The sequence below is a fragment of the Protopterus annectens genome, chromosome 1.part0 (assembly GCF_019279795.1).
Source record: "Protopterus annectens isolate FY-2018-M chromosome 1.part0, PAN1.0, whole genome shotgun sequence".
In the NCBI taxonomy this organism is placed as follows: domain Eukaryota; kingdom Metazoa; phylum Chordata; order Ceratodontiformes; family Protopteridae; genus Protopterus; species Protopterus annectens.
In genome coordinates this window covers 1,885,995,256-1,886,020,591 of record NC_056725.1, presented here as the reverse complement: position 1 = coordinate 1,886,020,591, position 25,336 = coordinate 1,885,995,256, and the positions used below count along the sequence as shown (strand labels likewise).

At 38.7% G+C, this 25,336-nt stretch overlaps 1 protein-coding gene across 2 annotated transcripts in view; it reads left to right on the top strand.

Moving 5' to 3' along the window:
* The first annotated feature begins 1,095 nt into the window (after nucleotides 1-1,095).
* Nucleotides 1,096-25,336, top strand: part of SKP2 (S-phase kinase associated protein 2) — a 420,463-nt gene continuing 396,222 nt past the window's right edge. For both annotated transcript variants that reach the window (XM_044069967.1, XM_044069968.1), the window contains exons 1-2: nucleotides 1,096-1,218; nucleotides 1,853-2,115. In XM_044069967.1, coding sequence (XP_043925902.1) covers nucleotides 1,196-1,218; nucleotides 1,853-2,115 — 286 coding nt within the window. In that variant the 5' untranslated portion in view covers nucleotides 1,096-1,195. The remainder of the gene's footprint in view (nucleotides 1,219-1,852; nucleotides 2,116-25,336) is intronic.

Below are 25,336 nucleotides of genomic sequence, written 5' to 3'. Positions count from 1 at the left end.
CAATCAACATGTTGGGACATAGGAGGAAACAGGATTTTCCTACAAATCGAACACAGAAATGGGGAGAACATGCAATCTTCACACTTACAAAGTCCTGAGATCAGGACTAAACCTTGGAACTGTAAGACAAAGATCATAACCAGGACTCAGTGTGCTAAATTCCTACTTTATGAAAGCAGTAAGGTACTGTGGGTGTGCCAGAATCATTTGCAGCATACTCCATTATACCTTATTGCTTACTCAAATGGTGTAGTTAGCTTACCTGAAAACAGGCTGCAACCAGTTGGGACTAACTTTGTCAACACAAAAAAAAAAAAAAAATCAGAGGAATTCTAGCTAGGAGTCCGAGTAGTATGGAAGTAATTCATTAATGTAGTTCTTTTCATTAAACAATACACGCTTAATAAAATAAACTAAAAATGTGCGTACTAGGAAGGAAAGCCTGACTTCGTCCTAAACAAACAATCATCCACCAAGTTCAAGGCATGCCATACCCATTTTAGTAATTTACCTAAAGAAAGTATCGCAGATTCTCAATACATACATTGTGAGCAAAAAAAGTCCGTTCTTACTTTATTTGTAACGTTGATATCAACTTTTACCTCTTCACTCAGAAGTCATGGGTATCACAAATTATCAAGAACGATACAAATGAAACATCCCTTTAAAATACTGGTATTATTATTAACTTGGGTGTCGTGATAGATTATGTTCCCATCGCACAGCAAGCCCTTTAGCTGTCATTATTTATGGACATTACTTATTACAGCGCTGTGAAAAAAAATCACAATTTCAAGATACAAAGCAGCCTCTAAAGGAAAATTCAGAATTGCTTGCAACAATTGTTTGAAATCATACACTTCTTGCAGCATCATTTCTGAAGGACCCAAACTTGACAAGTATGATGCAAGTGACAGACTCGCACAAGATAAAATCCGTAACATACCAATATGAATTTAAAACAACTGTCATAAACAATGCTCAAATACTGATTTTCTTAAAATAACCACAAAAACATAGCATTAATAACACAATGCGAGCGCCACCAAACCAGTGTGGAAATACAACTATACATCCGCAGCGTGCTGATGACGTTTCCATAACGTCAGGTACAAGCGGGTTGCACAAACTAGCGGTATTTACCGCGGTTTTTAAACAGTTTATTATATTAATATAGTAGTCTAATAAAGAAATAATGGAGCAGCAGTCAAAGTTACGGTATGCAATATGTGGATATGCTTGGTCAGCTTGTAATTCACTACGTGTATTTTTTATTGTTTGTTTGTTTGCACTTTACTTTTAGCTGAGAAAATTAAAGGGTTGTATCATAAGTAGGTGAGCTGTTTAAGTTGTTGCTAAACTAGCCTTTTAGCACAGTAAGTACGTTTACTGCTAAACCTACCTTTTAGTACAGTAAGTAATTTCCTTTAGTAGATCTGCATATCCATTTCTGTTTCTGGAAATGTGAAAACGGGAATTGAGTATGCATGTTACCGAAGTTAATGTTTTTTTCTTTTGCAGAAAGTTCTAACTCCTTTGTTGAATCTGCAACAATTTTAAGGAGTCTGTTTGTGTTTCATATGTTTAAAATGCATGATGTTTCATGTTCCACTTGGCAAGGGGATATCCTCTTAATCTCATACCAAAACAAAAGTAGCCAAAAGATCTAGACAGTATGAGTAGCACTTTCTCAATGTGATTATGTAGACATAGTAGCTGTAATCGCCTCGAAAAGTGTGCAAGCGTGCTGTATGAGGTGCAAAAAAGCTTATTTGATAGCTGATAATAACAAATTACTGTAGTTGTTTAAACTAGCACTGATCTTTTCCCCTCCTTCATCTTTTAACTATAGGAAACATCTACAGGAACTCCCAACTGTTGATAATCATCCTTCTGATTTGTTGTCGTGGGATCCCAGCAAAACTCGACAACTGTTATCTGGGATGGGGGTAGCTCTCATGGACAAAGAGGTGGATGACACTGAAAATACTCCCCACGACATGTTCTTTGGCTGTCTGTCGCCGCCCCCCAAGCGCCAGAAATGCAGGGATCGAAAAAGTGAAAACGCTTTTGTAATTGCACGCAGACCGAGACAGAATCGACGTTTAGAGCCAGGTAATGTGATGTGAATGTTGAGATCATTTAATTTATAGAAAAACATTGAAAGCAGCTAAGAAACAGTATGACATATGGGAGGTGCAGAAACTGTCATATTTGTGTGTGGCATAGCTCGAATTTGAAAATGCATCCATTTAAAAAGCATGTGCAAGCTTTTTGAAGACTACCCTTGAGCGTTTGAGGTAATTGACATCGCAAACCCATTTTGGTCACAGCCTGGATTAACTTGTACACCAATGCTTCCGTAGAACGATGTCTTGGCTGCGCAGTAGCTAACCCCGCCCAAGTCCGTCCTTCAGCAGTGAATGCCCGCCCAGTACCTGGCAAAGTTACAGACCTTTAAGTTGCTGTTTACGGTTCTAATGTGTAGTGTGCGCTACTGTTTTTACACACTATGTCTATACCCTATAATATTGTGGTCGTATTTTTGTATTATTTGTTAAATTTTATTTTAGAATGTGCTTGATTTACGTTTTATCTTTTCGTTACTCCAAAGTAGTTATAGCTGGTTTAAATGCTCGTTAATATATTGTATATAGCATGTAGTCCCTGGTTTTCCAGCCGAGACGTTAATATCGCAATATTTTCTGTATTTTATTGGGGGGTGCATGCCGAAGTCTTTTCATACATAGTTGAGTTTTGCTTGATATTTGTCCTCCTCACGTTGTATATGCATACATGTATGATGTGTTATAACTGGAAATTAAGAATTTATTTAATTGATTCACTTTTAACAGGACTGAATGCGGTCGGGCTGCATCAAATAATGAAGTTACAAACACAGTAGCCCGATGTAGACACGCTAACCTTACCCTAACATTTTAGATCCCAATCCCGTGGAAACTTATCCATTTCCAAACCTGCCCTGCAGCTAGTTTTAAGTTGCGTAGTTTATAACAACCAACACCCAAGAGAGAAAGCTATAGCAAATAATATACTTAACCTAGAACTGATTAGAGAAAGCTATAGCAAATAATATACTTAACCTAGAACTGATTGTGCTTTACTTGTTGCCTGCCTCTACTCTACATACAGCACCCACTATATTCGAACTGCATTAAATGGTATATGTAGATTTATTAATTTGTCCTCTCGACTTGAGAGTCATCGAATCCTTCTCTTAAAAGCTAAATGGCTACTAGTAAAAGTCCCTTCTATTCTGTTACTATCCAACCATAGCTTTAACAATTTCTGTTCATTCTTCAGAAATAAACTACAAATCAAATTCTCCTACTGGTCACTGAGACATCAGGATGACAATGCTCTTATATTTACACTCCCTCCTTTCTCTGTGCTATTCAAATAAATGTTTCAGTAAAATTGTTTCTGCAATTTGTAACCACCTGCCTCCCATCCTGAGATGGACAGTGTAGTAACTGCCCCGTGTTCACAGACAACCATCTACTCCTAGTCCATACAAAATCAACATTTGAGGGATGCAACTATATTAAGAACCTTGAATCCATGCTCTCTCACACCCCATTCAGCTCGTATGACAATGAGCAGGTTGGCAACATGCACATCTCACCACCTACTCCACCTAATCCCACATGCTTACATATGTGGAGGTCGTCACCAGAAACATACCTAAACACCAGAGCCATCACAAACACAAGCACGCTACACATAATACCTCTTCTGCAGAACATAATACACATAATAATTCACACACCTGTTAAGCCCTTAAGGCTAAACACAAAACCAAACATCTAGGTGATTCCATCGTGAGACAAACAGATGTCCCGCACACCAGGCTAGATAAGGAGACTGTCATGGTCAGCAGTCTGTGAGGTGCAAGGATCCGCCATATCACACATGCACTGACTTCTCTCAACAACGAGTACTGTTATGACTCCGTCATGGTCCATGTTGGTGTGAATGACTTGAGACGTACCTCTCTGGATTATATGAAGAGAGATGACTGAGCTCTTGGACTGTGTGCCTCAGCCTGGTATGTCCCTAGGCTTACACAGCATTTTACCTTCACCTAGGATGATGCCTCAATGCAAACGGAAAATTATTCACTTCAATAATTGGCTTAGTTTCTTGGTGTAATTCTAAGGCGATACAGTATCTGTCAGCCTGGGGCGACATCGACAGGCCTCAATGCTTTGCCAGAGATGGTCTTCATCTGTCACACCTGAGATTTTGGCTACTGGCCAAGGCTCTTGCCACCCCAATAGTACCTTTTTATTAGGCAGTGTCTCAAGGACAAAATTCCCGATGTAAAAACTTCATCTAAAAACAACCTCAAGGTTATGCAACTAAATACTAGGAGTCTTAACATGAAACTGCACTCACTGGAAGAATTCCTCATCTTGGAAGACATAGACATTTCCGCAGTCACGAAGACCTAGTTCAAGACTGTGGAGAACACCCCAGCCATATCGGGCTAAACCTCCTTCCACATGTTTAGACCACAAACTGAAGGCATGAAAACTAAAGGTGGTGGTGTATCAGTCCTTGCCAGCTACAGGACCCCCTCCATGAATCGGGGCACCCACTCTGCCTATTTGGATGTACGAGTCTATCAAGGTACAGCGGAACACCATGGTTTTGTAAATTACTTGTGTGCAAACTCCCTTGCCCAAAGGTTCCCTGACTTCATTAACTCCAATGCCCTGGACCAGCTGGTTGACACTCCCACAAGGGGTGCCAACATCCTGGATCTGGTGCTTACCAGTATGGGAGACTACTGTAGCACTCCCACTGTGAGGTCTTCCCTGGTGAGATATGTCCACAAATATTAGTCTCATTCGAAGAACACACCTGACCCCCCCCCCCCCCCCAGCAACAACTAAACCAAAAAAACTTCTCCAAAGCAGAACCTCTTACTGGATGGTACAAATAACTTCACTGCACCTCCCCTCTCAGATGGAACTGGCAACTATGCTGGGTTCTACACAAATGCTTTATACAAACACCGGTATAACTGCATTGACTCCTCTGTATCTGATAGGATCAAAACAAGCTCCTCAAGGAATAGCAAACCTGCCTGGTGGACAATTGCCATTAACAGACTTTACAATAAGAGGAAGAAATTGCTGTCTAAGAGTAAGAGGGAGCAAGGCCTAAACTGGAAACACTCCCTCCTCAGCTTAAACAAGCAAATAAGACTTCTTGTGAAGTCCTTCAAAGCTAATTAGAAATCCAAATTGGCTTCCTCAACTAAGGACAACCATAAGACATTCTTTAGTTACATCCGTAACCTAAAAGGAAAGGCCCAGATTTGTGACAAACTGGTAGTTAATGATACCATATATATTGAGCCTGTGGATGTTGCTAACCTGTTTATCTGACAGGTTCTGTGAAAACTTCACTCCCTGTCCCTGCCATATGTACCCCATGACATCCCTACCACCTGTCCTATACCCTGTAGAGCAGGTCACGAATGCCCTCTCTTGGTAAAAAAACAGCATCTATGGGACCTGATAACATCCCAGGCTGCATCCTACATGGGCTCAAACAAGAATTACCAACACCATTGGGTACTCTCTTCAGTCATAGTCTAAGCTCTGGCTTCATCCCAGCTGAATGCAAAAAAGCCATCGTTATCCCCTTTCACAAAGGTTGGTGCCTCCACTGACCCTGGGAAGTAGACCTATTAGCCTGATGAGCCTTATTTGCAAAGCCATGGAGCATATCATTGGGACCTTAACGACGATATAGGTAATCGCCAAACACGTGACCCTACTTAATTTGGATTTGTCTAAGGGAGATCATGCCTGTTAAACTGGTGGACAGTCACCAAGACCCTTGATGAGGGAAAATCTGTGCATACAGTCTACGATGAGGGAAAATCTGTGCATACAGTCTACCTAGACTTGGCCAAGGCTTTTGACACTATCTCCCATTCAAGAATTATTGACAAACTCACCCAGCTAGCTATCATCCCTTAGATCATTAGCTGGGTCGCTAACTGGCTCACTGATAGATCCCATATAGTCAAAATAGGGGAATCCTCCTCCAGCAGCAGACCTGTAACCAGTGGTGTTCCAAAGGGATCAGTCCTGAGAACTCTACTGTTTGGAATGTATTTCTCCAAAGTACAAGCTAAAACTAATGGTCTGTGGCTGACAAGTTTACTGATGACTGCAAACTGGGAGCGGTCACGGAATCTCCAAATGATGTCAACATCCTACAAGAGAGTCTTGCACAAACAAATGATTGGTGCTAAAGTTATGGCCGTAGCACATTTTTGTTTGCATTGAGTTTATCATCCCTTTTGGTAAGTGCGATGTTTCTGCTAACTACTACATCAGTAACAAAGTATGCACTCTGTGGTGAGAGACCTGGGCACACTGGTTGATCACCATGTCTCCACAGCGGAAAGAAGGGCATTCTGTATTGCTCATCTCATAAGTAAGGGCATTACCTCCAGAAAAAAAGAAGTTATAACTGTGTACTCTTCCCTCATCAGGCCAATAATTGAATATAATGCCCCTTTTGGTATGTACCTTTTCCCAAGCACCTGCAGTAATTAGACCACAATGGTTCCTCAAAAGGAAAAGTCAAGGTCTTCAGCATCTGTCCTATAAGGATTGTCTGAAATCACTGTCACTTTTATTCCGTTTCATACAGACTACTCGGAGGCGATCTCTGCCTTACATTAAGGGAATCTTTGATCCTGCTTTATTGGAAATGCTGCATAGCCTTAAGTCAAATGGTACATGGGTTACTTGCTCTAATGGCCTAACCCTGGTATGTGACAGAACCTGCTGGAGGGACAAATTTGTCTTCCAGAGGGTACCGTGCCTTTGGAATAGACTCCCGCTTCATGTCAAGCAGAGCACCTCAATGGCCCACTTCAAATGCAATTTGGACAATTGGATGGGTAGCCATAAATTCATCCAAGGGGGGTCCACCTGTGCCCCTCTTGGACAGGGGCAATAGGTGCTGATTGTGGAAATGAGGGTAAAACTTGGCTAGGCTTGAAAGGGCACTAGGGTCATTACCCTAGTAACCTCCTATGGTAACAGATATTTTTTTCAATAGAGAACACCAAAAATCAACTTGCATGTATATTTGTTTTATGGACAGAAGCTTAATTCTCCGCTTAGCCAACATTCACCACTTATAAAGTCAGTCTCTTAATAGTATCTTCTTGAACAATCTTCTGTAAATAAGCACATGTGGTTGTATGTCACTGCAGAGACATTTACTTATGAACCAGTAATAACATTTTTTCTACTGTGTGCTACATATTGAACCTAGGACACATTTCGTCAGAAGTTAGAGTAGGTCTTGCAGTTCAAAAACTGGTCTTTATCATAGATTAATAAACTGACTGTTTCTCCAGTAGTAAGAGTTGTATAATAGAAATATGTCTGTGAGAATTATCTTTTCACACTCTAGTATAGAATTAAGCATAACTGTGTTACCAAATAACTGCATTTAGTTTGTGTTACTACTCTGTTCCATGCTATTTACCAACATCACAATGTTCTATATGCTGCAGTTCTGAAGCAAGTGAACTCCATTGTGCCCTTGTGAATGTTTCAAGAAACAAACAAAAATGCATTACTTATTTAGCATGGCTGCTTTATTACGATTGCGTCTTTGCATTTACACTACTTTTGTGTAATAGATGTTTTGATATGATTTCATACTTAAATATGTGCAATTTGAGTAAGTAATTTTTTTTTTGTTTGTTTAGTGTAAAACTGTGTGTGTCTGCACTGGGGTTGTGGTTGAAAATGGTTCAGGATAATCAGGTTAAAATGGAAGCCAAAGCTCCAGAACTTTTCTTTCAGGAAGCCCTCTTTAAACATTTTGATGATCTTGGGCCTGCTGTTGAAACTTTCTTCCTCTTTGTGTAGAAAAGCTGAACCTTCACTTTGTGGTTCATAACGGATTCAGAAAGTGTCTGGTGTAGGTTCAGGAAGCAGGAGTGCATCAGGAATGTCGTTGTTGTGATGCAGTAAATATGGGCTGATTTCTGGGTGATGATTTGATTTAAGGTTTAGAGGACACTTTTTTGAAGAACAATGTCAGATGTAAAAGTGAATCTAGCTTTTTTCCAGACTGTTAAATGTCATATATACTATGTACTAAAAGGTGCATAAAAACTGTAAATGTGAACTCTGGCAGCTTGCACTAAAGTGAGCTTGTATGTCTTTTTGGAGCTTTTCTCTCTGCTTTGACTCTGTAAAGAATCTTTATTACTCTGTTTTGTATACATCTCTGTGTGATATCAAATACATTTCACTGTGATACAAAACTACATGTATGTTGTCAATGTTGTACTTGGGGTATATATGATATTTAACATGTATGTATTTTATGGAGCTTTTCTCCCTGCCCCTCTGCTGAAAAATAACTTTTGTCCAGTCGGACTTTCCCAGTAATCAAATGTAAAATTTAAAATGAGAAATAATCCTAACTGTACTTTTTCTGCAACTGAAAAATGCAGTGTGTGTGTGTGTGTGTGTGTGTGTGTGTGTGTGTGTGTGTGTGTGTGTGTGTGTGTGTGTGTGTGTGTGTGTGTGTGTGTATACGCATACATTTGGGTTGGGGGGTGGTTTGAGTGTTTCCAAAGGGCAGAAACAACTTTTTAGTTAGTGGTTTATATTTTCACTTGAAACAAAATTCCTATTAAAGTATATGGGTAGAATAAATGACAAATTATATGATGCCATGGGAAAGAATGGAATTCCTTCTTGTTAAGGATTAATTTGCTTATTTTTGGAAACATAAGATTTTTTTATTAAACAAAGTGGCAAGTAACCAAAAGTAGTTACTTTGAAAGTATTGCACTTTGGAAAACCGAGACCATATACTGAACAGTCCCACATGCATGTGACTGACAGACATTTCTTGGCCTGCTTGGCAATGAGTCTTTGCAAGAGTGAGGCAGGTTAGTATTTATCAAGCTATGTACATTTTGAATTCCATATACACTTAAAAAAATTAGCTGAAGATGAAATTTAGTGCACACATATAACAGTGTTAACAGTTAATGCAGAACAAATTTAAATGATAGGTGTACGGATCTTGATATGGTTATAACAGCATCAGTTAAAACAAGTATTTGTCAATGCCACATGCTGCTTGTGTAGCATTTGCAGTATTCTATTTGTATGTAATGGCAGAGATTGCTCTGTGGCAGGTTTTAATTTACAGTGGTTACTTATAATGAGGTTGATTTGAAAGTTGCCTAAGGGGAGGAGTCAGACAAGACAAAACACTAAGTCATATTGTTATGATTAAACCGTGATGTAGCGGAAGAATTTCAGTTGTAAAATGATCTCACTGCCATTGCTTTTTAAAATGTATAAATCCTTGGCTCTAGATGATTTGTTACTGAAGTGAAATCCCGACTCCATGTGCACAAATGGGAAAAAGTGTTGTGGGTGGATGGTTGGATGTGCTGCCATGTTGTGTGCATGCATATTTTAATGTGCTTGGGAAATGTAGTGTAGATCAGGCAAATGCTGCCATTGTTTCAAATTTAAATAAACTAATGTTTCAGAAAGCCCGACGTATCCACTAGAAGGCATGTACATAATGTGGTGCAGCTGCACTCAAACTGGAAGTGAAAGTAAAAAGAGAAATGGAGCCTATGAACCTATGAGTGATGATAAAGCACAAGTCTATAGTTTTAAAATGGTAGCACTTTAAAATGTTCTAATAAAACAGTAATTCTAAAATGTTTTATTAAAATACAGTTGAGTCCCTGTTATCTGGTCTCGCTGGGACTGGAACCTAGACTGCATAAACGAATGGCTTGTAATCAGAAAATGCATACAAAATAGCTTTTATAGGTTGTAAATCAGCTAGAATAACCGGATTTGTCAGTATGCATTTTTCTGTTGAATATGAAGTGTAAAGTTCAAATGTCTGTCATTATTTAGCCCAGAGAAGGTGGAAGTGTTGTTCTTCTCTGTCTTGCTAGGATTACGGCAGAAATTTGATGGCCAGTTAGAGAGAAGAAGAAAAAAAAAACTTGTGTTTGGTGTAAGTATTTTTTTTTTTTTTTTTTTTTTTTGATGATGGAAGCAATGGCCCTGATTCGAAAAGACTTGCTGTCAGTGTAAATGACCACTTACTCGTTTTGGAATCTGGTTCCAGTAGTAGTTTATAAATAGACCTTAAACCGAAGTAAGTCTCTTACACGCTGAGAGCAACTCTTTTTCTGGAATCTTGCCCCATGTTTACACAAGCATGCATAGCTTTATATGCAGCTCAGAATGCTAAGTGAGCATTATTTACATAGAAAGATAAGCTGCAGTGAAAAAAAGTATTTATAGAGGTAAGCATAAATTTGTGAGCAATGTTGTACATATGAGCTATGACTGTTGCAAAGTACACATCTGTTGTTTGTCATTTGATTGAATTTGGCCATTTTCCGAGTAATTTTATTGAAAACTCACTTGACAGAAATGTGGAGAGAAGTATATAGAAACTATATGCTGGTGTCATTTGTTATCATGGACGTTCAGGGAAGTGAGAGTAGCAGAGTGTATGGATTGCAATAGTTACTGCCATGTTGTACCCTCCCACATCTGTAGATGATTGTGTCCATGCTCCAGCACTCATTCACTGTGGTGCATTTTTCCTTCTCCAAGGTTGTGTGACCTTGGAGTTGATATAAGTAAGGGGGTGGTGGAGCAAAGCTCCCCACATAGGGAGTGCAGGGGAGCTTGCAAAAACATTTTTATGGTATATTTGTTGTGAAGGTTTTCAGTCAAATGAGTTTTCTTTAAATGGGTTTGACCATTTGGGATTCAATCAAATGACATAGACTCGTATCTATAGCCTAATGTGTACACAAGCACATGGATATAAACTCACTTTTGTACTCGAGATGTAATACTTAACCACAGTCAGCCTTGAGCATTATTTATCAATGAATCCACAGTTGTTATGCATACTCAGGACTGTTTATAGATATAAACAGATATAAATGCATTCACAGAAGTACATACATTCGCATTTTATATATAATTATCTTGTACGTGTACATTTTTTGGCTGTCATTTCCTTATATGTATTTATATATGTTTTGTATATGTAATTCTGGTATGCATGACTACTGTGGACTTGATGCAAAAGGCTGATCGTGTTTATAAGCTATTAAGAGTTGCATGCCTTCATAGAAAACTTTTTCACTACATGACTGCATAGGCACAATTGAAAAACATGCATTTTAATATGTATAATAATTGCATTTTGCATCCTTAATTACTAATGATACAATTATGCACATTTATATACAATGCTGTTAATGAACCAATAAAATAATTCTTTGATAAATTTCCAGTGATGATACATTGTGCAAGCACGCATAATACGTATAAATAATGAGAAAGTTCATATCAACTTTAAAACAATAATTCACATTGTATGGCAAAGGAAAAAAGTTAAAATGCTGAGCACAAATACTAAGCAAAACAACATGGTGTATAAACTTAAGTGAATAAGTTTCTTACCTTCAGTACTATCATCCTCTGTCTGCTACAGCTACTGCTTGATTTAAAATGGGTTTATCTGTTCCTTTTTAGTTAATATGCTATATTCCAACTATTACATTTTGTTTTCTTATGTATAATCAGACAGATGAGAGGAGTTTGGTTCGCTTGTTGATTTGACTGCATAGGCAAATTCAACTACTAATTATTATTTTTATCTGCAGTCATGTATAGAATGGGGGAGTTTTAGACTAAAGGGACCTATGACATGACATGTTTTTTTTTTCTTGTTTTAATTGAAAGTAAAGTTTTACTCAGTCCAAAGCCAATGTTTTAAATTTTTCATAAAAATTTACATAGAAAAAAGTACTCTTTTTATTGTTTTGAATCCAAACATATGCAGCATTTTTTTCAGGCTTGAAATTGTATAGACACAAGAACAGCATTTAACCTTCTAGAATCTGGATTTCTAAGCAGCACAACATGAGAGCTGAACTTGAGACTTTTAGTGCTGGTTGTGGGATATACCAAAGGTGTTGCAGATGCTTCTTTTTATAGCTGCTTATTTAGGAAGACAAATGACTTCAGAGTTCAGTTAAAAGCTGTGAGTTTGAGATGCATGAGAGGTCTTTTTTATCAGTCCTTGGTTTGCTTTTAGTAACTCTAAGATAGGTACTTTGAGGCTTTGACAGCAATGTTTTCATGTGAAGTTTCAAAAACTGCAATGCTTATTTTAAAGCTTGGTTACTGAACATTTTTTTAATCTTTCATGTATGTTTGACAGTAAGAACAGCAGTGATATCTTTACTTCACTGAAAATATGCAGTTTATATTTGTGGTTTCTTGTCTGCCTGTAGTTCCAGTGAGCCATTTTTCACTGGAAACCTGAGGGAAAAAAATGTATGGTCTTAAGTGCATTTTACACTGTTGATAAGATAAAATTTATTGTCTCAATTGTGTAATGTATGCAGACAAGATGTGCACAAATTAAGTTTGGAGTGGGTAGTAATGTTATAATGAAAAAAAGATCTTCATAAGAATGAGCCGAGGCATCCAAAGAGTAGTGTTGCAAGTGGTAGCCAAGATGTACAGGAAGACTCTGATGGGAATGAGTATTTAAAAAAAATGCTCAAAAGGTGAGTAGAAGGATGCACTGCGCACAGCTGAGATTTTAGTTTAATATCACATTGCATTAGTGCTCAAAAGAGTTTCTACCTGTATTAAGATTTCTATGGAGTTTAAGTGCACACACACAGCAACCTAAAAAATGTTAAGTAATAACAGTTTAAATAAGTATGGGCTGATTTGTTTGAAAAAGAGCTTACATTTGTTCCTGTTTAAAAGCCAGAATAGAAAATGCTCTTCTGGACTTTAAATTACTTGCATACAAACTACATTTATACTTTAGTAAAACTGAGATTGAAGGTACGTCCTATAGGAGTATATGCAAAAAAAAACCTAGTGTAGTCAATCCCCCTTGCACCCAATTTTTTCAGTTTTTGAGGAAGTTTGTGAATCTGATGTAAGGAAAAATAACACTAAAAACAAAATGTAGTACAGATGTATGGAAGTTATTAAAACGCATTAAGCAATCGACAGATCAGGCTTATGAAGCCTGATAAAGGTGGGGGGTTGGTTGTATTGAAAATGAATAATTATATAAATAAAATGTTTTGAAGTGTTAATGAGAAAAATATAGCCTACAGGAAATGGGACACCAGTTTAAGAGGAACTGGTTTTAAACAGGTGTTTATCCAGGGGTGACCATGAATATTATTTAGTACCCAAACCCATAATTCCTACGATTTTCACTATCCCTAAAGTACTTAAAAATGTAATGGATCACCCCATGTTCCCGATTGTTGATGCAAAATGTTCCAAGACCTTTTGTATAGCACACTATATTGATTGGCACTTAAAAGATGTGGTGAAAGGGATAACTGCATGTATACAAAGATTCTTGGGACTTTCTAACAAGAGTCTCCAATGATTTGTACAATGATGATTTGACTTTTGTTACTATTGATGTGAAAGACTTATTTTCTGTTATTCCTCGCCAAATTAAAGTTGAATGGTTTTATGATCTTGTATGTAAGAAATCAGACATTGAACTTAATAGGGTCAAAATCTTTAGAATTTTAATGGAGTTATTCCTGGATAATAATTTTATTATGTCTGATGGTTTTATGATCTTGTATGTAAGAAATCAGACATTGAACTTAATAGGGTCAAAATCTTTAGAATTTTAATGGAGTTATTCCTGGATAATAATTTTATTATGTCTGAAGGACAGTTATTTAGACAATGTTCAGGGGTAGTGATGGGGGCTTCATGTGCCCCTGCATTTGCCAACCTTATTATGGCCTATTGGGAGAAACTTCTGTCTTTCCTTTAGGCATCATTGGTCCTTGTATGGGAGATTTTGGATGATGTAATTTTTTGGACAGACACAGTAGACAAATTAGAATTTTTACATTCTACAATTTTTTTTTTTTTTTTTTTTAGAATTTATTATGAACTTTTCTAGTGAGAAAGTAAATTATTTCGATATTGGATATTTCAATTATTAAGAACGGAACTAAGTCGCATTTTGAATTAAATGTGTACAGGAAACCAACATATTCTAACTCCTTATTGCATTATAGTAGTTGGTACCCAGCACATCAGCAAAGATCATTGGTCAAGGGACTGTGTGTGTGTGTGTGTGTGTGTGTGTGTGTGTGTGTGTGTGTGTGTGTGTGTGTGTGTGTGTGTGTGTGTGTGTGTGTGTGTATGTATGTATGTATATATATATATATATATATATATATATATATATATATATATATATATATATATATATGTATGTATAAAACTTTGATTTTTTTTTTTTTTTTTTTTTTTTTAGGATTTTGCGATTAAATTACTTTAAATTTATATGTAGCTACTATTTATGAGGATGGACCGATGAAATATGGTAGGACTTTTGTATCCTGTTGTATTTTGTTATATGGGGAATAATGGACTAGGTTCAGTTTAGTTAAATGAAACTTATTTAATTTTATTTAATTCAATTGTGAATAAGTGTTTGTACTAATTAATTATGTGGATCATATGATGTGTATATGAAATCCAGATATTGGATAAAAGCGCACTCTGTTCACATGAAAGTGTGGTTCCTGAAGGCTCCTGTTTTCTGTTTTTGCTGTTTTGGTTCTGAATATTTCTAACAAGTACTTTGTAGAAAATTTCTGCCAACTCATTACACTCCCAAAATGTATATTCCCAGTTGCTACTTTCTTCCCCATCACACTGCCAACATTTGCCATCTGCCTGAGGAAAAATTCTCTGCAGTTTTCTTGGGGTATAAAAATACATATGCAAGCACTCCTAAATATTCTACGCTTTGTTCTGTACTTGTTAGCCAGAGATATGTCCTCCCATTATCTTCTTGTCAATTGTTTGTTTATCCCTCTTCCAAATCATTTTTTTCTAACCTCCTCCAATTTATTCCTTTAGTTATCAAGCAGTATTTTAACCGTCCTACTAATTAACCCTTTTTAAAAGCAGATTCTGTTCTACATTCAGCTAAAGCCTACAGATCATTTCTTTCACTTAAAATTCCTTTATCCATTTCTCTTTGCCTATACTCTATCTGTCCCTGATAGGAAAGGCAGTCTCCAGCTTACAGTCCAAATATCGTATTAGCCTCTTCCTGTTTTATTATCTTTCCCTCTGTAGTTATTTGCTGCCAATACCTTGGTTCCTTGCCAGTTTTCCACTGTAAATTCCAACCCCCCTCTTGCCTATTCCCTCTACTCCTATTTGCAGTAATCCTTGTCAGCAAAAATCTCCTTTCTTCATTCTCATGTTGGTGTAATTCTTAAAATACTTTCCGTTACTTTGCAGATATAATATTCTGTTTGGCTGTTGTCATTCTCGGTAAGGATTTGCTTCCAACATCCTATACTCTCTTATTTCTTAAATCCCCTCCCCTCCCCCATTTCATCATCTCTTTCCACTTTGAATTGTACCTTTATGAGTCTTAACTGTGTAGCTTTTTAAAATATCCCTTTAAATCAGATAATTCTAAACATCCTTGTTTTGTTGGAAGGATCAGCTTATCCTACTTGACCTTTGCCATCTTCCCCTTCTGGATAAATTCCGATATTTCTTTGTAATCATTATCCACAGCTTCTCCTCTGGTTGATTTTTAAAAATATGCACAATCTATATGTAAAAGAAAAGGACTAAAAACATTTTCACTGATTTGTATCTTGTATCCGTATCCATATACATAAACAAGAGCTCCTTTTTTGTATTATCTTTTTGTTTAGTCTCTTCCCATATAGGTTCATAGGTGGTTACTAGGCTATTGACTCAAAGGTCTTTATAAGCCTAGCTACATGTACCCAATATAATATTAGAGAAAACCAATTAAAGGATCTTGCCTAAACTCTAGATCTTAGTTAGCAATGACTGCCCATGTCTAGGAGGGTCATAGGTGAAATCCCTGGCAGTAATTTACAGTTTCCCATCCTGGCAACGCTTAAACAGGGTTATAGGGGGCTTTGTTTGATGTGAACTGGTATCCTGTTCTAGAAGAGTAGTAGCCTCTGGCAGACATGTCTGTGTCTCCAGCAGGTCCTACTTATGTCGCAGGCCAGGTTAAGTTACCTGGAGCAGGTGAATCTTGTCCCATTTGACTTGCGGATGTGCAGCATTTCCATTAGATTTAGATCCGGGATTGCTGTGTAGACCAGGCACAGGTCTCTTGTAAGCAGTCTGCACGCTACCGAGTGCAGTGGCAGTGACTTCAGCCTGTTAATGTATGACACATGCTTGGAAATTTGTGCCTGGTAAGGTACGTACCAAAGGGAGCATTGTACTCCTATTATTGGCCTGATGAGGTTCGAGTACAGGGGTGTTGTGACCTGTTTTGCTCTTGAGGCAATGCCTTTACTAATGAGGTATGCAGCATAGAATGTCTTCCTTACCACAGACAAATGGTAGTCAAAGATTTTAGGCTAGTGTCAACTTGGGTTTCCAAGTCTCTCTCACTACTGAGTTTTAATACCCTGCAGAGATATTGTTTTTACCGAACGGGATGATTATGCATTTTTCTCTTTTTTTGCATTGAGTTTGAATCCATGGCTTTGGCACCATTCATTGGTTTGTGTAAGTCCCCCTTGAAGTATATTGACATTGTTTGGGGATTCAGTGATTGCACCTAATTTGCAGTCATTAGCAAACTTGGTCAGCCACAGACTTTCTGTTTTGGCCCGACTTCTGATAACTATATTCCGAACAATAGGGGGGCCCAGCACTAACCCCTGTGGAATCCCACTGATGACAGGTCAGCTGGTTGAGCTAAAGTCCCCAGCTTTGACTGAGTGTGACCTGTCAGTGAGAGGTGACAACCCTCCTGATGACATGAGGGTTGATATTCAACTGGGAGAGTTTATCTGTGATGCCTGAATCTGAAATTGTGCCAAAGGCCTTGGCTAAGACAAGATAGGCTATATGCACAGATTTGCCTTCGTCTGTGGCTCTGGTGACGTTTTCAAAGAAATCCACCAGGTTTAACAGGCATCCTGCCTTTGACAAAGCCAAACTGTGTCTGATCAAGGGTTTGAAGATCACATATATCCTCATTTATAAAGTCATGATGATCCATTCCATGGCCTTACAGATAAGGTTGGTTAAGCTTATGGGTCTTGAGTTCCCAGGGTCTGTTGCTGAACCCCCCTTTATGAAGGGGAATGACGGTTGCTGTTTTCCGTTCAGCATGGACAAAAAAATGGTACTCGGGCTGTGGTTGAAGAGAGTACCTAATGAATTTGCTAACTCATGTTTTAGACTATTTAAAATGCAACCTGGGATGCCATCTGGGACATCTGTATCTCATAATGAAATTACCTAGGACTAAAAAAATTTGGTTTAGATGTGCTTTGCCTTGGGGACTTATTTGTTAAGACACTGGTGTTTGTGTTTTTATGTGTACTGAGTGCTGTAGGTGCTGTATTAGGTGTAGCATATTTGTGAGTGGAAAGTCTCTAGCATATGCTGGGGTACGTGTTGAATGCATGGTTTGCACAGGCGGTGTAGTATGTGAGCTGACAACCTGTTTACTGTTTGTGCACGAGAGAGCAAGGATTCCAGATTCTTAGTGTAGATACATCTCTCACAAATTGTACTTGGGTGATTTAGGAGTAGAGGGTTGTCTTTACATGAGGCAGTTTCTACACTGCCTCAGGATACCCATGTCAGTCAGGCTAGTAGGAAAAATGGAGGGGAAACCACTAGATCAAACTTGCTGCTTTCGAAGTGAAATGTGAGATGGATATCGGGGAAACTCCTTAAAAAAAATCCTAAGAAAAAAACTTTAACTTAACACAGGGAGAAAGAAAAGTATTGATTTAGCTAGACCATGATAAATCCAGGCATGTAACGAAGACAGACAAGGGAGGAGGTATACATGTGACCGATAACAACCAAAAGATAGAGAACATGCTGGAGGATAACAGATAGTTATTTACCATGGATGACATAAAAAGAGCATATGATTTATGGAACACTAATCTCACTACATTATGGGAAGAATAACTTATTACTGAAAATCTTTATAATTATTTGTGGAGCCCATGCCAACATTTACCTTACTTTTTTGGAATACCAAAGCCACACCAGAACAGAGAAGACCCACCTTATAGACCAGTGGTAGCAAGTGGAGCTTCCCTTACTGAAGCCACAGCCATTTACCTTGATTACTTGCTGAAACCTTTAGCAGAAAAAACATTATACATAAGAGATTCCGTGGATTTTTTTGAGGAAAATAAAAAAACATTACAGTGGAAGCTGACAGTATTTTATTAACTACTGATGTGGAATCCTTGTACACACGCTCCCTCATATAACAGCAGGTATGGAGTCTTTTACGAAACATAATCAAGGTACACAGGCACAACTGCAAAAGTTAAGCAAGCTCATTAATCTTGTACTGGACTTCACTTTCTTTACTTTCAATGGCAAACACTATAAACAAAAAACTAGTATAGCAATGGGGGCTGCCATGCTCCCAGCATAGCTAACATAGCCCTGGGCAAGTGGGAAGAGGACTTTGTGTTAACACATACTACATGCACCATATCACATGCTATTTAGGTTTTATTGATGACATTTTTATTGTGTGGAAAGGTGACACCTTGCAGCTTGGAGATTTTATCAGTTACCTCAATCAAACAACCCCTTTCCTGAAGTTTACCTCTTCCCACAGCTATACTTCAACCACTTTCTTAGATATGCAGATTTCCAAGGACACCAATAATAACAGAATCACCACTGATCTATTCAGAAAACCAACGATTGTTTAACTTATTACTCCACAGTCAAAGGGGTCTACCTGATAACACTGACACGCCAAAACACCGACAATGAAATAACCGACACGAAACTTCACATGCCCGACAAACCAAAATCCCGACAATCAACAAAATCCCGACAATCAACAAAACAAATACCTTTCCCAAAAAACACACACGCACACCAAAAACCTTACAAACCTACCCTAAACCTTACATACACAACTATCTATGCACTAACCTTAACCCTAACCCTAAGGTCCGCCACTATCGCACACTTACCTTACCCGCACCCTGACCCTAACGCACTTAATCCGCACTAACCCTCAAGTCCGTCACTATCTCACACTTACCTTACCCACACCCTAACCCACTTAACCCGCCCCTAAACCTAAACTCCGTCACTATCACACACTTACCTTACCCACACCCTGACCCTAACGTCCGAACCTATTGCACACTTACCTTAACATGTCGGTGTTCTCAGCATCGGGATTCTCAACTGTCGGTCTTCTCTATCTTCCGGTGTCGGTGTTCTAGTTGTCGGCGTTAGACGTTTTTCAGGTAGACCCTAGTAAAAGTCTATATCCTACAAAAACCAAGTGTGGTGGTGCTGTGGTAACGTTGTCGCCTTACAGTTAGACGCTGTCTGGTTAGATTCTCAGCTAGAGCGTCTTCTGCGTGGAGACATGCGTGAATGGGCGTACCTTCGATGAAGGTTGTGCATCAGGCCTGGCAAGCCGGTACGTAAAAATCAACTGCCAATCATTAGCAGACCAGAGTTCCGCTGTAGCGACCCCTAACCGAGAAAAGCCGAAAGACACAAACAAACAAATGTAGTGAAGTCCCAGGGCTATAGATTAGCTAGAATTACCACAGAGATGGAACCATTTTTGAGAAACCTGAACAACTTTCAGAATGATTTTCTAGGGAGAGGCTTTGAAAGTCAGATGTTAAAAAATATCCTGGAACCCATTATAGAACTGAAAAGGACTGCAGCACCTTCACTCAGCCTCCCCAGTAGGCGAATTTTAAGAAATCCCACAGAGAATAACAAATGCAAAAATAGCTGCATCCTGACATACACTTGGGATTATCACAGTATCAAAAATGTTATTGAAGAAAACTGGGACATTGTCACAGGCAACCCTTTTCTGATTAACATCTTAAGTGAAGCCCCATCCTTTGTTTTATAGGAAGGCCAGGAACATTAGAAGTTTTGTTGAATTTAAACCTAGACCATATGAGAGAAACGCTAAAAGATATGAAACTAATTGTACATTTTGTATATTTATACAGCAAGGTGATAATGATTTTCTTTAAATAAGGGCCAATAAAAACTAAGCCAGTGCAGGAGGTGACTGTAACACTACAAAGGCAATTTACAGGGCACAGTGCAATGAATGTGGTGCATTCTATGTGGGCAAAACTGTAAATAAACTCGAGCGTAGGATTTCATGTCATCTGTCAAAAATCCGCTCTGGATGTAAAATTAATGTACTAGCCAAACACTTTTCTCTTCATAAAAGACACAGGGGTTTTAAGTTCCAGATTCTGGATCGTATAGATATGGGTGATCTTGAAGGAGACATCCCGCATATTCTGGAGAAACATGAACTCATGTGGCAATTAAAGCTGAACTCTTTTTAGGAAGCCTGGAGTAAACTACTACTGTTCAGTTAAAAGTGTACTAGAACTTAGAAAATTGCCACATTGTTTACATGACTAATTTTATTTTATTCTACTAGTTGGTTTTAAATACCATGGCAGTGGTGGTGCAGCGGTTATCATTGCCGCCTCACAGCAAGAGGTTCACCAGTGCGATCCTCGGCTGGGGTGCCTTCTGTGCGGAGTTTGCATGTCCTCCCTGTGGTAGTGTGGGTTTTCTCAGAGTACTCCGGTTTCCTCCCACATCCCAAAGACATGCTGTAGGTGGATTGGACACTCTAAATTGGCCCTAGGTGGGTGTGTGCATGTATGTGCCTTCTGTGGAAGGTTGGGCTGGCAACTCGGCACTGTAAAACTCCATTGCCAATCATGTGCGGACAGGTGATCCACTGTGGTGACCCCTAATCGGGAAAAGCCGAAAGAAGTAGATTCAAAATGATGTGCAACAACAGTACTAACTAATTATACAACTATATATATTTTTATAGATCTTTTTTAGGGTTCTTGTACACAGACCTGAATAAGTCTAGAAGGATGAAAGCTATCTTTAACAATAGGTTATGAAAATAGAATGATTTTTACAATTGATTTTTTTTACATGCAAAATGTTTATTTATATATATTTTTGATTGCCAAATGGACTAAGGTTGATATATTTCCAGCCATGTAGTATATTGTCTTGGATAAAATCACAGACTTAATAATCTACTTGATAATCTGGTTAAATAAGAGGTACCACATCATTATAAATTTTATTTAAAGTACATAAGGGTTATATTATTATGACGGCTACTAAGTAGGGCAGGACCAGCTCGAATGTCACACTGATGAGTGAAGGGATGTGAATTTAACATGTGTACCAATAACACTTTGTTTTACAGCACAATAAACCACTCCCTTGCCTAATAAGTGTGTGTGTATACATATATATAAAATAAAAAAACACCAGTGGTTATCCCCACTGAGCAGTAGTGCATGATGGTGCCCGAAGGTGCACTACGTGTAAACAGATGAATACAGCAAAGCAGTGGCTGGTCACCTAACTCTGTGGAGCTGTGTTAAAACAAGCACAAACGTGGGGTTTATGTGGCAACAGTGAGCAACAATTTAACCAATAAAATTGCTGAAAACTGAGCCCTGTACCAGCAACCTTCGATCAGATTAGTCCTACCTGCACTCTCCTGCCACAAGGGGGGGGGGGTTCTCTGCAAGAAAAGATAGCCTGGTTTAGTGCTCAGTTTAACAAATAGAACTAGATTCAGCAGGTCTGAATCTAGTCTATGCTGCAGCAGACGAAAAGTATGCAACAAATCAGCAAAAACAGTTTTAGAAAATCAGCAATATAGCAAAAGTTTAGTTTAAAAGTGCAAAATACAGTATAAAATTGAACTTCTGGTTAGCGGAACGCAACAGGTTCCTTGGATTGCACAGATGAATACTGCAGAACAGTGGCTGGTCGCCTAACTCTATGGAGCTGTGATAAAACTGTGAGCCTTGGCTGCCATAATTGAAGCCTTTTGAATCCATATTCGTAAATTGCTTCGACTGTTTTGTTTGTAAGTGGAGCATGTTCATTTAAGGTATATGACAGTGCTATCTAAAGGGAGAATATGAATGCTGTTCCAGTTAATATATCTTACGATGGCCAGGACTGCATCTTTAAATTCACATCTTTCCTTGTGTACTAGATTATAGTGGTAGTGTTTCTTGGGGGGGTAGCCACCTAATTGGAGTCGGGGATGGAGACTGAAGTGATATGGTTTGGGGAATTTGTGAGCATCTACTGGATGCTGGAACTTTTTATAACTGGCTTTATTGTATCCGTAGGAGTGGTGATGATTTGGGTGAAGCCATATAAATTGACTGTATTATTGTTAGAAAACTATTATTAATGACTCCAATCTGTATTGCAGCTCCCTCTTATAGCTTCTGATGTTTGCTAAAGCTTATGAAAGGAGTGATGCATAATGTCTTTCATTTAAGTGGGGATACAAAATCTCTGCAGTTTTAATAGCTCGGGTATAAGCGGAGTGGGATGGCTATCTGGTGTTAGAACAAAAAAGTAGGATGTGTATGAAAGTAGGATGTGTGTTATCTAATCTATGTACAGTAAGTTATACTCTGGTAGTAGGATCTCCTCGTCTTTTATATCTTGTTTGAGCCTGGTTTCAGTTAACAACCATGATGTCAGGGAAGTAGAGAGTGATTCACACATGGACCTCTAGGAGTTTTTCTGATGCCTCTGAGGTATAATGCTGTAAAAGTTCAGGTAATTGAATTTAGATGCTTGGCATAATGGGCAAGACGTATTTGCAGTAGTAGTTTGCCAATTCCTTTGTGATAGATGGGGGAGACCTGGGTTTGAATTAATATCTTTTCACGGAGGTTAACGGACAGAGACTTAGCTAGGAGGAAATCCGCTTTAGTTTTGTTTCTTTCATTTATTGTCTGATAGCAAGTCTGTAGATAATGGGTTTGTGAAAGGTATAGATTAATTTGAAAGGTGATTTGTGGATAAAGCCGATTTTTAGACTAGGTGTGATACAGGAATTGAACTAGAGGCTCTGACACTTGAAAACATTGTTGATGAAAAGATGTTGTGAGTTACTGTAAACACACACTCACTCTGTTGGGGTCCCTAAACGGACCAGGAATGAAAAAGGAACAACTTTGCATTGTTTAATTATGATGCACTGCAGTAAAAATGGTTTAAACTACATGCTGTATCAGCTGCATTAAGCAGCAGTCATGTACAGGAATGCACTGTTTTGTTGCATTATATACAAAGCAGCAGAAAGTGGGGTTCCCACAGCCCAAGACAGTTAATGTCAGAACCATGGCCTTAAGCTCAGTGCCAAAAAAATGTCGTTTTCCCCTTTGGGAAAAACCCCGTTCCCATGAATTACCACATTGATGGTAGTCCACTGAACACAGAATGTGCTGTAAGAGATCTGAGAACACAGGTTGATAGCAACCTCTCTTTTGATCACCACATTGCCACTGTGGTCAGTAAGTCCTTCTATGTGGCACTTCTCATTACTAAGGCTTTTGTATCCAGGAAGAAAGAGGTCATTGTCTCCCTTTACTCTTCCCTCATTAGGCCAATCATTGAGTACAATGCCCCTTTTGGCATGTACCTCACTAGACACCTGCAACAACTGCAGAGGCCACAAAAGCACAAAGAGGATCCTAGGCCTTACACACTTGTCGTATATGGACAGACTAAAAAAACTGAAACTATTCTCTGTCTCATATCGCTTACTTAGAGGAGATCTCTTCTTGACTTACATAGCCATGTCTGACCCAGCTCTGTTAGAAGTGCTACATCTAAAGAAATCCCAATCCCTCTGCACCACATGCTCCAGAGACTTCAACCTCATTACCACAATTAACAGAACATGTTGGAGGGACAGGTTCATAACCCAGAGACTGCCCATGCTATGGAACAGACTTCCCATACATGTGAAGCTGAGCACCTCGCTGGCCCTCTTCAAGAGAAATCTTGATGAGTGGATGGGAAATAGAAAATTCACCCCAGGGATAACTCCAGTGGCTCTACTCGACAGAGGCAGTGGGAACTATGCCAGGGTAATCCTATGGCTAGGCTTGTAAAGGCACCAGGGCCATTAGCCTAGTACACACCTATGAACCTAAAAGATGTTGATACTAGCCTAGTTTTTATTGATTTTATTTAAGTAGTAGTACATGCCTAGTTAGTATTGATTTATTTATTTTTTTTTGTTTGGTGGAGGAGGCAGTTGTTTGCTGATCTTGCATGGGTGGGATACAGAAAATTTCAGCCCTTGGTAAGCCTGCAGGTGAAAACGGTTGACCTACAGAAAAGGTAAAGAAGAGGATGGGTGTTTGATAGTATTTACAGGACCTACAGAAGGAGGAGAGACTTTATGTATGTATTTATTTTACATTTTACTTATTGTGGTTGTACACTGATCACAACTAACTGTTTGCAGATATTGCCCAGGTGAAGTAATGTACAAAGAAGAAGAAAAAAGCAAGAGGGCAGAGAGGCAGTAAGCTGTACATATCAAAAGCAGAACAGAAAATAACAATATACAACAAAAACTGTACAACAGCAATTAATAGATGCAGCGAAAATTATGACAGAAGTACAAGTTTTGTAATTCACATGATTATATTTCAGATTTACATTATGGTGGAAATGTGGAGTGGTGAGAGTCAAGGAAGGGGATGGTTGGAGAGTTGGGAGGTGTTGGAGGTTGCAAAGCCCTTCTGTGATGTGGCCTCCTGCTGTGTGGCAGTACAGTTTGATTTGGTATGAAGGAGTTTAAGTTCAGCTGTGAATGTGGAGAAGAGGGGACTGTAGGTCATGTAAGGTGGCTGGGGAGGAATTCCAGTACTTTAGGAGCAAGGATGGAGAAAGCGTGTGGTCAGTGCAGTGTAACCTAGTTTGTGTGGGTTGGAGAAGTATGAAGATGAGAGCCTAGTAGTAGGCCAATTTTGTACTGCATTGGGAGCTGTATGGCATTTCTGAGGGTGAAGCAGTGGTGCCCATTAGAGGGTGAGTTGGAGATAAAATGACAGATTGTTTTCAATAGTTTTGTAGTGTAAAGGAGATTTTCTGACCATGGTTGAGCCAGAAGGATGACTTTGCCTGTTGCTTCCATGCCTTGTTTTGATAGGTAGGTGAGATTTTTCCTGGCCGAGAAGAGAAATTGGTTAACTTCTGCTCTTGATTTTTTTTCTTTATAGGCAATGAATGTTAGTGATTGGTTTAGTCGTAAACTGAGGTTTTTGAATAAGTTGAATGAAGTGTTACTT